Source organism: Callospermophilus lateralis, chromosome 4, assembly GCF_048772815.1.
Source record: "Callospermophilus lateralis isolate mCalLat2 chromosome 4, mCalLat2.hap1, whole genome shotgun sequence".
Lineage (NCBI taxonomy): Eukaryota > Metazoa > Chordata > Mammalia > Rodentia > Sciuridae > Callospermophilus > Callospermophilus lateralis.
In genome coordinates, this window is record NC_135308.1 from 134,236,131 (window position 1) to 134,253,684 (window position 17,554).

A 17,554-nucleotide genomic window follows, 5' to 3' on the forward strand; every position below is an offset into this window, starting at 1 on the left:
ATAAAGATGAGTAAAAAACCTAATTTGTTGATTCCTACCAAATATAGATGTCCCTCAAAGGTTTACTAACGAATCATGAATTGAATTAACTTATCCCTTTCAAAAAATTTACCCATTCCCATTTCCAGTCAGTCCACTCCTCAAGGCAACCACAGTCTGAATTTCTCATCACATGTAAATTATTTCTTCATTTTAATGGAATCAAACAGTATGGTTTCTCCTGTCTCCAAGTTTCTTTGCTCAATAATCATGTGATATTCCACCATCTTGTTTATTCTGTCCTTTGTTCTTTTTTTCCTGCTGAAAAATAAATATATAACAATTTATTTATTCTCCTCTTGATTGATACTTTGATTACATAAGATTTGAGGCTGCTATGAATGTAGAAATATAGATTCCGATGGAAATTTTTATACAACTCTTTTTGTAGGTTTTTTTTTTTTCAGTCAGTAGTCTTGGGTAAATGTGTAAGAGTACCGGAAAATAAAGTGGGTGTGGTTTTAACTTGAAACAAACTGACGAACTATTTTCCCAATGTAGCTGTAAAATTTTACATTACAACTGGGCATGTATGAATTCCAATTACTCCTTTCCAAATATGTTTAGTATTTCACTGTGTTATCTCTTTGTGGTTTTAGTTTGCATTTCCCTAATAAAGAAATATATTGAATTTTCTTACAAATATTTATGAGTGACTTCTGTATCTTTTCTTATGAATGATTAAGTGTCTCACCTTTTTAAAACTTTGGTTATTTGTCTTTTTCTTATTGATTTATGGAAATTCCTTATCTGTTTTAGATGAAATTCTTTGTCAAATATTAGCTTTGTAATATTTTCTCCCATGTTGTTTTACGTATTAATTTTATTTAAATTAGAAGATATTTTTAATTTTGATAAAATCTAATTTGTATAAACTTTTATAGTCATTTTTCTATAACCATTGTAATAAATATTTTTATATCTCCAGATGAAAAACATAGTTTCTTATGCTTTCTTCTGGAAGCTTTGTACTTTTAGTTTTTATCATTAAGTCTATAATCCATCTTTAAGTGCCATTTATGTATGTGGTGAGCTAGGGATTGAGTTCATCTTTTTATATAGATATACAGTTTTCATCATGTAATTTCCTTGGTGTCTTTGTCAAAGTTGACTTTATATCTGGTTTAGTTTCTACTAACTGCTTTTATATTAACAATAGCTTATATTTTCCTATTTCTTTATATTTCTAGTAAATTTCAACTGTATGTTGTACATTGCAGATAATATAATAATGACTAGTCTTTCTTTAAATGGTATTAAGTTTTATTCTAACAGGCAATTAAATTAGTGTTCATTATTTCTGACAGGCTTAGTTTCATTTTGTCTTACAACAGGTTACCCCTACTCCAGGGTCTGGCCTTCATTTCTAATGTGCATTATCCCTAGATTTTCACTGATCTCTGAAATGCCCAATTGGTCTTAGGCTTGCATGGCTGCAACTGCTGCATGGACTTTAGTATCAACTTTTAGCTCTTACTTCTGCAGCAGAGGATTTCTGCTGGATTTTGGAGAATATTTCTTGCCCATCCTATGTAACACAGCACTTTTACAAGGATACATGAGTAGTCATCATACAGACATCCCAACTTGCATACATTCAGCTTCTCGGTACTTTTTCCAATAAATTCCAGCCTCGGTTGTAATACTTGCCTCCTTAATCTAGCAAAACAGACTCTTTGCTTGGGCTCCACATTCCTACTTGAAAATAGTAATATTCCTCCATACAGCACATTTCTCTGAGTTAGACTTTAATTAGGTACTTCATAGATAGTTAGATATGGGTAGATGATAGAGATAAAGACATTTCCCAGTGTATGGTTGTTTTCTATTGGAAAGCAATTTGGTATACACTACTGTAGAGTGTACCCTAGATTTGCTAGATTTTGTTTTAAAAAAATACAATTTTCACATTTGGTTTTTCCAGGACTGGGAATTAAATCCAGGGCCTCATGTATATACTGAGCTATATCCCCAGCAATTTTTAAATTTTATTTTTTTTGACAAGGCCTTCACAAGTTGCCCAGACTGGCCACAAACTTGCAATCTTCCTACCTAAGCCTCTTGTGTAGATGGGATTACAATACAAGCATGTGTCACCATGCCTGTTTTTACTTTAAAAAATATAATATGTCCATGTAAATCTATATAGGTTTAAATTTAATTTTACCACCTATCCTGTTACTTTAGATTTAATTTCTTCATATTTTGTGATTTCAATCTTGCACAAAATGTTCTAACCCTTTTGCACATATTATCTCATTTTTTCTAGCCTATGAGATAGTTAAGGACCTATATTTTAAAGTAGACATATATAAGTTTAAGTAGCTCCTAAATGATAAAAAAAATATTCTATAGATATCTGTGTAATTAATATAGTCTCCTTTAGAAAATATATAGTATTCTGCAGAAGATATAAAAATAATGCTTTTCTTTAATGGGTAACCAATAAATAAAATGGACATTATCTTTTAACTCTTTTCTTTATCTTTGATACCTTTCATAATGATTTTTTTTTCCATAGATCTTACAAGTGCCATAAAATGGTTTGATGCGTGCTGTTTTCTCCGTGAACTCTCTATCACTGGAAATCCACTTCTTCAAGAAATCAACTGGAGGTAAAGAAGGATTTTTTTTTTTTTGGTACCAGGGATTGAACTCAGGGCCACTTAACCACTGAGCCACATCTGCAGTCATTTTTTTCTATTTTATTTAGATATAGGGTCTCACTGAATTGCTTAGGGCCTCGCTAAGTTGATGAGGCTGGCTTTGAACTCTCGATCCTCCTGCCTCATCTTCCCTTGTGACTGAGATTATATGTGTGTGTCACTGCACCTGGCTTAAAGAAGCATTTTTGAACCCCCTGAGCATCTTTTATTATGGCTTCAGAAAACACAGTTTGAAGAAAATTGTCCTAAAATAGGAATTGTTAGTGGGAAGTTAATTTTAAAAATAATTTTTAAAATAATTTAAAGTTATTTTTGAAAAGTTTTATAAAATTATTTTTTTTAAATCTTCAGCCTAAAATAATTTTCTTGGATATGTATGAACTAATGAAAATTTGGAAATATAATTATGACCTAAACCATTGAGTATGTGACAAATTTAGTGTGATATTATTGTCTTAGGGGAAAAGACATTTGTTTAGATGACAAAATGGCATCTTAATCACTAAATTTCCTACTTTAATTATATCCTGACTGTAATTTGTTTTGTTTTGTATATTTGGTATTTTAAAAGTTTTTTGATTGACATATGTGTTAGTTAAGAAGCTAACACATATCTCATCACTGTGACCAAAACACCTGGCAAAAACTACTTAGAGGAGAAAAAGTTTATTTTGGCTTATGATTTCAGAGGTGTTAGTAGGGGAGGCCAACTCCATTTCTGTGCATCCAAGTTGAGGTGGAACCATTATAGAAGGCTTTGTTGAAGGGGAACTGCTTCGCTCATGGTAACCAAAAAACAGAGAAGGATGGGGGAAAGAGGCCACTGAAAGAAGAAACCTTCCAGGGCATGCCCTGAGTGACCCACATTCTTTAACCACACCTTGCTTGCCTAGAGTTGCCACTCAATCCATTCAAAGTAGACGTACTGATCAGTTTATAGCTCTCATAGTCCAATCATTTCATCTCCAAACATTCCTGCATTAATACAGTAGTTTTAGGGGGACATCTCATATCTGAACAACATAGAATAATTTTACTTATTTATGAGTTATAATATTGTGTTTTAATTCATGTATACTTTGAGTAATGATCAAATCAAGATGATTGCATATTCTTCACTTTAAAGTTTTCTTAAAAGAGAAAGTTGATGCTCAGGTGCAGTCTAGTTCTGCTACTATATTAACTGGTCATGTGCAGGTTATTTTAACTTTACTGTGTCTTAGTTTCCTCATGTACAAAATTATTTTAATAATTATATCTACCCCATAGGAAAATATATATTATGCTATAACAAAGAAACCAGAAGTCAATGTGTTTCAGTATAATAAGAAGTTTATTATTTGCTTGTGTTACATCTGATGGGGTTGAGTTCAGCCTGTACAATCTGAGAAGACTCAAATTTAGACTGCTTCAGATGTGTTGTCATGTTACTTCAATGACACCTGTTTTTTTGTTTTTGTTTTAAGCTAATAGACTCTGGTGTGAGAAAGGGAAAAATACAACGGGGTATGCACAACTCACATTTAACCATTCCACTTTTTCCTCAAAAGGACAGTGATCAATTCAATCAGCTTCCATAAGCTAAAACTCATCATATCTACAAATTAACCTTAGGAGAGAAAATGTCAAGAACAAGAATATTAGAGAATACTTACAGACTCTGTGTGGACTAAGTATGTTAAATCATTAAAAGATTTCATAGTAGTGCTTCTCACACAGCACATAAAATGTGTCATTATTGTTTTTAATAAACTATAGTGTAATTTTGAATAGATATTTGAAAAATATGTATTTTAAACTTAAAATGATATTTTGGAGAGATATTTTCCCACAGCAGAAATAATAAGACATAAGAGAATAAGTGATGAAATTAAAAGTTATTAGCAAGTACAGGTATTATAAAGTGCTAAAAGTAATGAAAGTATTCCCAAATTGTTGTGAAAAATTTTCCAATTTGGAGCTAGAAGAAATAAATATATATATACACACATACATACACATACCTGTGTATGTATACACATATGCACATATACACATACACATATATTTTCATTTTTTAAAATTGTGGTATAGAAATAAACTACTATACCTTATATATAATATGTCCAAATGCATAGTTTTTAATGTCAAAAAACTAAAAGATGATTCTCAAAACAAAATCTAAATTATAATGTTTGCCTTAGATTGAATCATTAAATGAACATTGTTTACTAATCTTTGGATTGAACACTCTTATATTTTGTGGTTTTTTTTTCATATTAATAGCTGGGCTACCTCTTCTAAACTTTGGATCTATTTTCTCTTGTAATATTTTTGAGTTTTTATCCTTGATACTATTTGTAGTCTTTCCATTTACATATGATGTTTGATCAGTACTAATCTTTTCTTTAGTATTAAGCATACAAATAGGCTACTTCTACACTGTTTATTTTCACAGCACAAGAAAAGTTATTATTTTAAAATTAGAATAGTTATTATGTTTTTCCCATTCATGATATATATATATCTTGTCCCTCCATCCCCCCTGGATCCTATTTGCTTTTGAGAGTTTTATTTCTGAAAGAAAAATCAGCAAGAACTCCAAATTCTGAAATAATGTGGGTAGTTGGGATTCTGTGGTTCTAGAAATGGGATATTACATTTTTAATTCCAAATATATTCCTGGCATTATCTTAGGCCCTTCTTATTTCTGTCAGATAAAATTGGTTATTCCCTCAGGGCAGAAGTTATTTTAGGGCAATTTGCAGGTGTGCTTTTTGCAGGCAATTAAAAGTATATCAGTTGAACTCCTACAGTAAGAACATACTCTTCCCCACTCATTCTCTGCTAGATAAGATCATTTAACCTAATAAATAACTCCCGGGTTACTTAGGACACAAAGGTCCCTGTTCTTATAAGTGTCTAGATGTCTTTTCTTTCTCAGGGCTTCCTTCTTGCTTTTTTTTAACCTTAGTAAGTTAGCATATATTTCTCCCTTCATTTTCTGGGGAAAGGATGTTGGTCACTACATTAGTTCATTTTCTGTTGCTAATAACACAGTGTTAAAGACTGGCTAAATTATGAAGAAAAGAGACAGTTTATTTTGGATCCCAGTTCTAGGTCAAGGTCAAGGTCCTGTATCTGGTGATAGCCTTCTTACCAGCAGAGAGCTACAGGGCATCATGTGTAAGGGACAAGGGATGTGTGTGTGTATGTGTGTGTGTGTGTGTGTGTGTGTGTGTGTAGGGTAGGGGGGCAGTGTTCTGGTTTCTCACTTTTCTGAAAGCTACTCTACCATGCTTCATGGGGACTCTAAATACTGTAGTGAGATTAAGTATTCACCTTTTAATTCCTCATACCTGGGCTTAAACTTTAGTATGAATTTCAGAAGGGGTAAGTCTTTAGAGTTTGGGGCATCTTGAATATAAATTTTATGACGATTTTCTTTATCTTTGCTACATATAAGAACAAAAATGCAATTTTTAAAAGAGAACAGAAGGAAGCATAAAATAATTGTTATTTAGAACTTGGAATTAGACTGGAAAGTAAAAAAGAAACATTTCCTTATGTTTTAAAGGACTTGTTTACACAGAGAATTTAGCAGCTTGTCTACAATACTAAGCTATGCAAACTGTACGTAGTTGCCCATCTTCACTGTGAACTGTAACATTTCTTTAGTATGCATTCAGTTGTGAAATTTCATTTATACCTATTAAATTTTATAAAGGAAATAATTTAAGACTCTTGATTATCTGAAAATTTATATTCTTAGTGAAAGTAAATTGTCTATAATTTTTATAGTGGTTATACAGTACCAACACAGTTTCTTGTATGTTGTAGATATGCAACAGTATTTTGAAGAACTTTATTACAGTACTTAATTACATTATAATAGGTAATGGCTTGAAAAATCCATGTTTCAGCTGTGTTACCTTTTCTATTACTTTTTTAGATTTTATTCATGTTATTAAAAATTTAATATAAATTATAAATTAACACTTGTATTATTGCCAAGTCTTAGTAATTATCAATATCCTGAGTTCTAAAACTGGAGTCCTCAAACTCTATAATACCATAAAGTATTTATCAAATTAAACAAGTTTCTTGAGAGGGGGAAAGAACAACAACTCTGGGACAAATGACTATATGAAATATCAGCTAATAGTCAACTTCAAATTATGATAGAATCAAAATTTTCAGATATTTAAAAGATTTATTTATAGAAGGTTCAGCAAAATATACTGCTAGGCTCTGATCAGCTAAGAGGGGAACTCTCTCATCTGGAATAGATGCAGTCAAGGTCTCCATTTAGCTGTAGTAGCTCAAGTTCTGGGGATGTGCTACTCTTCCATGAGGGTTTAAGGTACTAATCCCCAAGGTTTAAGTCCTCATTGCTAGGAGCCAGATTTTAGATATAAACTTCCAATATGAAAATTATAATTATAATTATTTCTAAAGGGCACTTCTTGGAAAGTGATATTATTTCAGATAAAAATATTTGATGGTTTATTTTTAGATAAGTACTTTTATTTTCACTGCACACTATATGAAACAAGTCTTTGATGCCAAATAAAAATAAAGAGTTTTGCTCATTATTGAAAACAAAATCCTTAGGGGTCATAGGTTTTTTATTATATGTTGGGCAAATAGAGCCTGAATTCTCTTGCTGATATGATATCACTTTTTATCCACATAGCTGATACATTACCAGTTGTAGCAACTATAAACAAACCTAATGTCCCAAATAATTTTTGAATTTTTAAAATTATTTATTTTGTTTGTATGAAGCATGAAAGTTAGTTTATTGCATTAAATATGCTGGTGGTAAATATATTGAAATAAATTTGTTATATATTCATAAATATAATATTCATATTTTATTGTCTTAAGATGTGCTTTTTGGTTTAAAAGGAAGTATTTAATGAGAAATAATCAATAATGAAAGAAAATTAATTGTTTTTGTAGTGTAGATATGTACATTTATTTGACTGTTATAATTCCTATGTTGAAATGAACTTTTCTGAACTAAATGCCACTTATTTTACTTAGATCAGTTAGTCTAATGCACCTTTCATTAATTGAAAGAAGAAATTCATTTATTTAAAGGATTAAAATCTAGAAATCTATAAAACATCGATTTGTGAGTGAAAGGACAAACTCAGACTTTAAGCAGTGTGTTTCAGTGAACTTTATGTAACCCCCTTGGTACCAACAAAGGGATTAGTTATAGATTTTCCCAGTTGGGTTCTTACTTTCATGTCTAGCCAGTGATAACACAGACAAAACTGATGTACTAAAAAATCTCTTTCTAAAGCTTAATCTACAGACTCAGTTTGAAATCTCCTACGGGAATTTGTTTCATTCACTGTTGATTAATAGACCTTCTTAAGTGGCAGAATATTCACTGGGAAGTTTTCACTAAATGAAATATTGATTCTGCCCTTGACTAGGAAAAGCCCAGCTGGAAAAACTAATCTTGAGGTCTCACAGTATTCTTATACTTCATTTCCAACATTAATCAAATTATTACAGCACTTTCTAATATATTCACCATAAATTCCTGAACGTCTGCATTTTGAACTTAAAGCTAATCCATGTACTGCTATCTTATGCAGGCCTGAGGAATGTTTCTTTAAAATAAAATTTTTAAAATAAAAATATTTAAAATAAAATGGTAATTTCAATCTGGATATTGATTATATAATTCATAAATTTCAAGCTATTGTTACAGTTGTGAAGATCCAAGTAAATTTTTACATTGAAAAATATCTTCAAAACATTATGGCTAAAATAAACCATTTGGAAATTATTTTATATAAAGGTAATCAATATAATATCAAAATTTCTGATAAAAATTCAAGCCCTGTTAACTCATATTCACTAGACTTATTCTCCATAGCTAAAATATCATACTTAATGATAACTATGTCAAAAATAGAGTAAATAGAGTATTTGACAATAAAACCATCAATTTGTCCCTTGCTAATCTGGTGTCAATTCTATATGAACAACTACCACATAATACCAGTAGGAACAGCTAATTACATACCTAATGTGCAAAATTATATTTAAACTTATTTTACTTTTCATTATTTTGGCTGCATGGAACATAAAGATTATTTTGTTAAATTAAATATACTTGTAATATATTTGTTCATTAATCTATATTAATTAATCTTCATTTATTAAAACAAATTATTATATTCTTGCCTCCAGAATTTTATTATATTGGTTAAAAAAGATTTTTAATTTTGTCATAAATTATTTTTGGATAATTTCTGGGAAGGAGGAGAAGATTTTCCTTTTTAGATATACATTTTTTCTTTCAAAGACTAGAGAGTTTTATGGACATACCTCCTTCCTTTGCCAGTCAGGTCCCCAAGGCATCAGACTGAAATTTGCTTGGTACCCAAAGAATTAAAAAACACTGGTTATGAGATGGTTATGCTCAAGAATGCTTGCATCAAGTTGTCAAAACTTTATGATTGCTCATCTACAGTTTAAGAAGTAGAACCTAAAGAAACAATACAAATAATCAGAATATCTGTTTTTAATGTTAAAGGAACATATACACATTCTCAACTTGATTTCTTTTACTATCTATCTCAAAAGCATCATTATTTCCTACCTAATATATTATGATTTTAACTAGATCATTTATTTTGACCTTTCAGTCATATCTTTAAAAAACTTGGTAGTTTGATGGAAACTTAACAACAACACAATGTAGCTTCATTGCTAATGTAATAAACAAATTTGCAGGGTAGATAGTGTGGAATATGGATAGTTGATCTCTTCATCTATTTTGATTATTAATTTCAGATAATGACTTTTGCTTTTTTGATGAGAACCTAATCAAAGATTTTATGTAGTATTTAATATTTCATCTTTTTGGTGATTACCTGTGATTATCTTGTCACCACTGTGATGATTAGCTATTATATTAATATAACATTTGGCTTTTGAACCATATCCTTAATTGAATACAACCAGAAACAATATATGCCCTTCATTTAACCCCTTATGGTAAATGTGGCAGTTTATGATTTGATAAACATTAGTAACTTCAAGTATCCTAAATAGGTTCAAAATATATGTATCCAAATATTCTTAATTCTTTCAAAGTTTTATTAGCACAATGACAAAGCTTTTATCTATCTAATGTTGTAAGGTATGTGATAATTCCCTTAAAGAATGAGACCTAAATTGTTTTCCCTCTTTTCTTATTTAAATATTAGTAAGCAAAAAAGATGTTTTTTGGAAAGGGATAAAGGCAATTTGGGGAGGTAACCATCTCTATCCTTGGTAAATAAAGAAATTTTCTATTCTTTTTTTGTTGTTGTTGTCATGGAGGAAGATTAATTCGTTATTATCTTTAATTCAGTTTCAAGATTACATAAATTGCAATTATATACAGGTGTGCCTTATGGCTTTGATTAACCCTATGCATTTTTTCTTTGCAGGTCATATCTTCCATGAGAAGAAACTATTAATGTTTTGTTTTTCAACTTGGTTTATATAAATGAATATGTTAACCAGTCTATACAGTCTACCAGTAGGAATAACTGATACTAGTGTTTTCATTGGAATTTTCCCTCTTAAATCTTAACCATTTTAGTAATCTTACCCTGTCTCCCTCCTCCTGTGTCAAATAATTGTTAGTTTATCTTTTTTGATTAATAAAATTATTTTTGAAGCAGTTATAGATTTACAGAAAATGAGCATAAAGTACAAAGAGTTCCACATACCCCATAACCACACATGCACCACTTCTCCCATTATTAACATCCTGCCCAAAGTGGTACACTTGTCACAATCAAGGAAATGCATTGACACAGTATTGTTACCCCAAATTCATACTTCACATTGGGGTTTAATCTGCTACTTTATGTTCTGTGACTCTTGACAAATGTTTAGTGGCATTTACCTACCATTGTTGTATCATAGAGAATACTTCTACTGACTGCCCTAAAAATTTGTGTTCTCTCTATCCTTGTCTCCCAATTCCACCCTATGACAACCAGTGATCTTACTGTCTTCATAATTTTACCTTTACCTAAATGTTATACAGTTTAAAAGTATATGTAATCTTTTTAGATGAATTTAATTTTCCCCATATCCTAGCTTTATAGTTCACCTTTTATTAGCACTTAATAATATCCGTTGGCTATTTATACCACAGATTCTTTATCCACACATCTCCTGAAGGACATTTTGGTTGCTTTCATGTTTTGGTAACTATAAATAAAGCCAGTATAAAGATCTCTGCAGGTTTTGATGTGGACATAATTTTTTAATTTTATTTTTTTAATTTCTTCTAATTAGTAATACATGACAGTAGAATGCATTTTGACACATTGTACACTGATAGAGCACAATTTATCCTTCCTCTGGCTGAACATGGTGCAGAGTCACCACTAGTGTAATAGTACATATATATGTCTCATTCCACTATCTTTCCCATCCTAACACCCACTCTCCTCTTCTCACTCTCCTCTGCAGAATTCAAAGTCCCTTCATTTTTCCCTACCTCCTACCGCATTATGGATTAGCAACCGCTTATCAGAAAAAAACATTTGGTCTTTGGTTTTTTTCAGTTTGGCTTATTTCACTTAGCATGAAATACTACACCTCCATCTATTTACCGGCAAATGCTATAATTTCATTTTTCTTTATGGCATAATTTCATATTATGAGTAATATTCGATTGTGTATATGTACCACATTTTCTTTATCCATTTATCTGTTAAATCACGTAGTATGCTGATTTAAAGTCCTTTGGGTATAGACCAAGGAGTGGGATAGCTGGGTCAAATGGTGGTTCCATTACAAGATTTCTGAGGAATCTCTATACTGCTTTTCAGAGTGGTTGTACCAATTTGCAGTCCCACCAGCAATGTATGAGTGTATCTTTTTTTCCCACATCCTCACCAACACTTATCGTTGCTTGTATTCTTGATAATTACCATTCTGACTAGAGTGAGATGAAATCTTAAGGTTTGATTTGCATTTCTCTAATTGCTAGAGATGATGAACATTTTTTCATATGTTTGTTGACTGATTGTATTTCTTCTTCTGTGAAGTGTCTGTTCAGTTCCTTAGCCCATTTGTTGATTGAGTTGTTTGTTTTTTTGGTGTTGTTTTTTTAGTTCTTTATATATCCTGGAGATTAATGCTGTATCTGAGGTGCATGTGGTAAAGATTTTATCCCAAGATTTTTGGTTGAAAAGAAGCTTTTTAGTTTGAATCCATCCCATTTATTGATTTTTGATTTTACTTCTTGCACTTTAGAAGTCACAAATTTTTAATTCATTTCAGTAAATACTAGTAAGTACTATTGCTGAATCATATGATAAGGATGTAAGTATTTTATAAGAAATGTTTAAATTGTCTTCCACAGTGACTATGTAATTTTGCATTCCCACCAGCAAGGAAGATTTTCTTTGCTTTACATGTTTACTTTCATTTGTTATTATCAGTGTTTCAAAATTTGGTCTTTCTAAAATGTATAGTAATATATTATGGTTATTTTAATTTGCACTTCAAAATTAGTATGATGTATATATTTTCCTACTTTTTTTAAAATCATCTCTATGCTTTCTTTAATGAGTATATCTGGTCAGGTCTCTTGCCCATTTTTTAATTAATCTGTGCATTTTCTTATTGTTGACTTTTCATTGTTCTTTGTATATACTGAATAACAGTCTTTTATCAACCCTATATTTTTCAAGTATTTCCTCCTACTCTGTAGCTTGTTTTCCCACTTTCTTGACATAGTCTTTTGATAGAGTAGAAGTCTTTAATAACATGTTTATCTTATTGATTTTTTTCATTGATCAAATGTTTGATGTTTGATCTAAAAAGTCATCCCATATCCAAGGTTATCTAGCTTTTTCTCCTATGTTATCTTATAGGAATTTTATACTTTCACATTTTACGTTTAGTTCTATTATCAATTTTAGGTTAATGTTTTGTGAAGGATTTAAGGTCTGTCTAGATTCATGTTTTTTAAGTGTGGGAGTCCAACTAGTCTAGATCCATTTGTTAAAAATGCAATCTTTGCTTCATTGTACTGCCTTTTCTCTTTTGTCAAAGATAAGATCATTCTATTTCTCCATTTTCTGGCCTATATATTCTATTCTGTTGCTATATTTGTCTCTTTTTACTTTTTACCTATTACCTTACTATCTTGGTTATTGTAATTGTCCAATTCAGTCTCGGAGTTGGACAGTGTCAGTCCCTTAACTTTTTCTTCTTTAATATTGTGTTAGCTATTCTAATTTTTTGCATCTATACAAAAACTTTAGAATAGATTTATTAATGTATAGAAAAAACTTGCTGAGATTTGATTTTGGATTAAGTTGAATCCTTAGATCAATAGAGGAAGAACTGACATCTTGTCAATACTAAGTTTTCTTACCTGTGAATATGGGATATCTCTCTCCTTTTATGTATTTTTCTTTGAAATATTTCATCGGGGTTTTGAAGATTTCCTCAAAGGACGAATTAATTCTTAAAACTGGAGTCTTGTTCATTGAGTCCACTTGTCCCTAGTGACCATTAGCATCATTGTGTAAAGATTACTACACTATTTTGTGTAAGATTTGGGCAATTATTTCTTAAAGACTAGGATTAATGGAAAACTCTTGCTTTCTGACTTTTTTTAAGTAGAATTTGTCTTTTAAATTCTTACCGACTTTTTTTTAATATTTAATTTTTTAGTTGTAGTTGGGCACAACACCTTCATTTCACCTGTTCATTTTTTTTTTATGTGGTGCTGAGGATTGAACCCAGGGTCTCGCATGTGCCAGGCAAGCGCTCTACTGCTGAGCCACAACCCCCACCTTTGTTACAGACTTTTGATCACATTTTGATAATTGTTATAATTACAATCCTTATCAAGATTTGGGAGAAAATGTAATTTTAGGTGTTCCAGATCATGAAAGTTATCTCCTAATTCTTTTGTATTAGCCCTTTTGTCACTACATTTTACTAAGACAATGAAAATTCATCTCTATTTCTGAAGAAAATGTTAACTTTCAGCAGTATTATTTTAATTATCTGCTAAGTAAGAGTTTATCTCATATTATCATTCTTTTCATAATGCAGCCTTTTATACTTCCGATTCCAGCATAAGTTTCTACTTTTGATTTTCCTATGTGCACAACAGGAGCTCTAAAACTTACTTTGTGTATGTCAGGATACTGTAAATTTTAAGCAAACTGTACATTTTTCTCTGCAAAATCAATTGCATTTTCTGAGAAATACACTGTGTGCTTATTTATGTCCTAGACATATGGTAATTTTAAGTATGTACTCTTCATATCAATATTAACATTTTGTTTTCTATTTCTAATAGGCATTCTCTACTTGAAGTGTTACCTTCTCTAAAAATTCTTAATGGTGATACGGTAAACTCTCATTCAGAAATCCACACTCAAGAACACTGTCCTCTAGAATCAAGACATTTGCTTGCATTTTGTCAGTCCCAAATTCGAGAATTCAAATTACTAAGTGAAAGGTATATCAATGGAAATAGGTAAGATTCTTATCTCCTCCTGGTAGTATTTAAAATAAAGTAAAATATACACATAATTTTTAAATATGCTGATTGTCACAATCATGCTGTTTTTGCTTTAAATCAGTGTGTTTCAGGGAATATTCTACCTTTAGAAAAACTTCTGGACATCATGGTTTTATTCTTAGAAATACATCAATATATATTTTGAGTGTAATTTGATATATTTCAGTGCTAAAATATTAGATAAAACAAATAGAAACTTGAAAAAAGTTTCAAGACACTGCAAACATTCATTCTATTAGTTATCAATAATCAGTTGTAAATTTATTTAACAATTATTATGGGAAAGACTATCCTCAAAGAATTCACAGATTAACATAAAAGAAAATTAGGTAAATAAAATGTTACAATTGAGTAAAACAAGTTTTATAACATAATATATATTAAATTTTAAGGTACATATAATAAATATATGTGTATATTAAGGTATTACAGGACCAAATTTTAAGATACATGTACTAAATATATGTATATATTAAGGTATTACAGCACCACACTGGAAAAATGCAGTCAACTCTTACATGTATTCAGAGCACAGAAGCTGAATTGTAATCAAATATTGAAGAAAGAGAACTTTCTTTTCCCCACCCCCACCTTGAAACCTGGTGGAATTACAATGAATGAATTATAAGCTGGGTCTGGTAGTATACACCTATATAGCTCAGGAGGCTGCTTGAAGCAAGAGTATTGCAAGTTCAAGCCAGCCTCGACAACTTAGTGGGACCCTAAGCAACTGGAGAGACCCTGTCTCTAAAATTAAAAATACAAAAAAGGGATGTGAATGTGGCTTAGTGGTTGAGTATCCCTGGGTTCAATCCATGGTAATAAATAAATAAATAAATAAATAGAATTATAATTGATCTTTTTAAAACTGGATTTTAAAATTTGCATTTCTTCATAAAATACAAATAAGCTACAAGAAATGTTTTCACATTTTTTTCACTTATGATGAGTCTCCCTTATAACAGGAAAAATAATATGCACTGTATCAGTGAATTCAGCACCTTACCATAAACATTTGATATCACTGTGTACCTTTTCTGAATTTTTAGTAAATAAAATGAGTAAAATACAAAATATGAAAAATATATTGAGGGAATCTTTGCTAATGCCTAATAATTAACTTTACGAACACAGAAACTATCTAATTATATTTACATTGTTAGGAAATAATTATAGCTTCCATTTTGTTTGTTGTGATGAAATATTTTTATGTAGTGCATTATTTCAGAAGAAAAATAAACAAACTTGTGACTATATATTAAATATATCCATACAATATATGTTTGAAATAAGTAAAACATTTTCAAAATATGATAGGTTTAAAGGAAGATAAATAAAATGTCTCTAAGAATAATGCTCGTATATCCTTTACATTTGTTATTGGGGGCTTTATAACTGACAAACACATGAAAGTTTGAGTAATTACATAAATCACAATATACAATAGAGAAATCCACAATTTTTAAAGAGAATCTCACCTATTTATGTCTTAAAATATTTGAAATCTTTTTGCAATGGATTGTTTTTCTAAAGAAAAATAGAAATACAAACTTTCCCATAACATAAATTCTTTGTTTAAAAGTCCAATACAAATATTTTGTGTGGCAAGAGTCAATGTAGAAAGTACTTTTAAATTTTATTTCATAAATAACTTCTCCAAATTTAGGCAGCCATGATTTCGCATGTTTATGGTAATAAAAGCATGAATTTTTCTCATTCAGTTGTACCAAAAATATCTTGAATAAAAATGGTCCTAAATCTTCCAGATATTTTGTCTGGACTGACAGTTCTAAATTAAATTAAAAAAACATTTTAAGATTTTGTTTATAATGAGGTGAATTTTATAAATAACTAGAAGTAATTTACAGTGAATGTTCATTTTAGGCCATGAAACAAAATTTATTTGCAAAATCTATTGAAGTTGTATACTTACTGAATAGTATTTAATACTAAATGGTCTATTTATTTGTTTAATACTAAACAAATTTGTTTAATACTAAATGGTCATTTATTTGTTCAGGGATGTGTTCACCTTGGATACTGCAGAAAATTTCTGTTATTATTTTAAGAAGTTGATGACACTTAGTAATGAATGCAGATATGCACATGAACATGGGGATATAAGTATCACTAAGAGAGATGAATCAGAAACCCAGAAAAATCATTTGGCCCTTCCAAGCAGTGACTTCATACTGCAAGATGAAGTCTTCCACTCTAGCACCAACAAACATAGAACAGACTCACCAGGAATTTCTGAGCAGTGGATGGATCCTTGCTTTAATAATTCCCCAATAAGCTACTCCTCTGCATATGAAGTTGTGGAAGGAAGAAGTCAGGAAAAATTAGTAGGCCTGAAGAAAGAAGATGGTAAGACAAAAAGCATCCCCACCAAAGGAAGTTCATTCATGGAAACAGAAACGACAAATTCTCTGCTGAGGAATCACCAGCATATGGAACAGAGTGAAAAAATGTAAGATTTGTAAGTCATATTCTTTGCAGATGTTATGTTTACTATTTTTGATGGATGATATTAAGTCAATGGTGCTAAATAATAAGTTGGTCAAGGTTTAAATCTCTATAATATTTTATATCCATTCCCTTAACTATATTTTTATGATGTGTACAAATTAATCACCATGCAGATTAATTTGATTAAATTTTGTCTAGTTTTGATTTGATTTCTAGTATTACTTCATTAAAATTGAGTAAATGTGAATTTTTTCTTGCCTTGTAATTTCTAAATAACTGAGATAATTTGAACAAGAAATAAAATATTACATTCTAAAATAATTAAATGATACTTTCTGAATAATCAAGTAATTTATTTAAAACTATACCTTTGTATTTGCTAAGTATTTTCCCACTGTAGTAAAACATTTAATGAGCATGTGTGCAGATATTTGTATACTGTAATTTTCTTGGCATAACAGTTTTATAAGGTATAGAACTAATCTTCATGATTAATCACATACAATTCCTTGCAATTATTAAACACTTTTATATTTGAAGGCTAATGGCTGGCTTTTATTGCTTATTGAACCAGCAAAGGTTGATTTTCACTTTGGCCTATTTTATATTTGAAGGCTAATGGCTGGCTTTTATTGCTTATTGAACCAGCAAAGGTTGATTTTCACTTTGGCCTATCAACTTCTTGATCTCTTTTTTTGTTTTTTTGCCTTCGTATCTAGCCAATGAGAGAGAAAAAATGTCAGACTCAGCTTTTCTGACAGTGATTGGTGCTGAGCTGAACAGGGAAGGAGTCAGAATACCACAGTAGCTATTTTTG

General features: G+C 30.4%; 1 protein-coding gene across 1 annotated transcript in view; it reads left to right on the top strand.

Moving 5' to 3' along the window:
* Window positions 1-17,554, top strand: part of Lrriq1 (leucine rich repeats and IQ motif containing 1) — a 155,901-nt gene that overhangs the window by 56,713 nt on the left and 81,634 nt on the right. Inside the window, exons 13-15 of the mRNA XM_076853193.1 lie at window positions 2,561-2,654; window positions 14,044-14,223; window positions 16,289-16,738. Of these exons, the coding sequence (XP_076709308.1) occupies window positions 2,561-2,654; window positions 14,044-14,223; window positions 16,289-16,738 (724 nt within the window). The remainder of the gene's footprint in view (window positions 1-2,560; window positions 2,655-14,043; window positions 14,224-16,288; window positions 16,739-17,554) is intronic.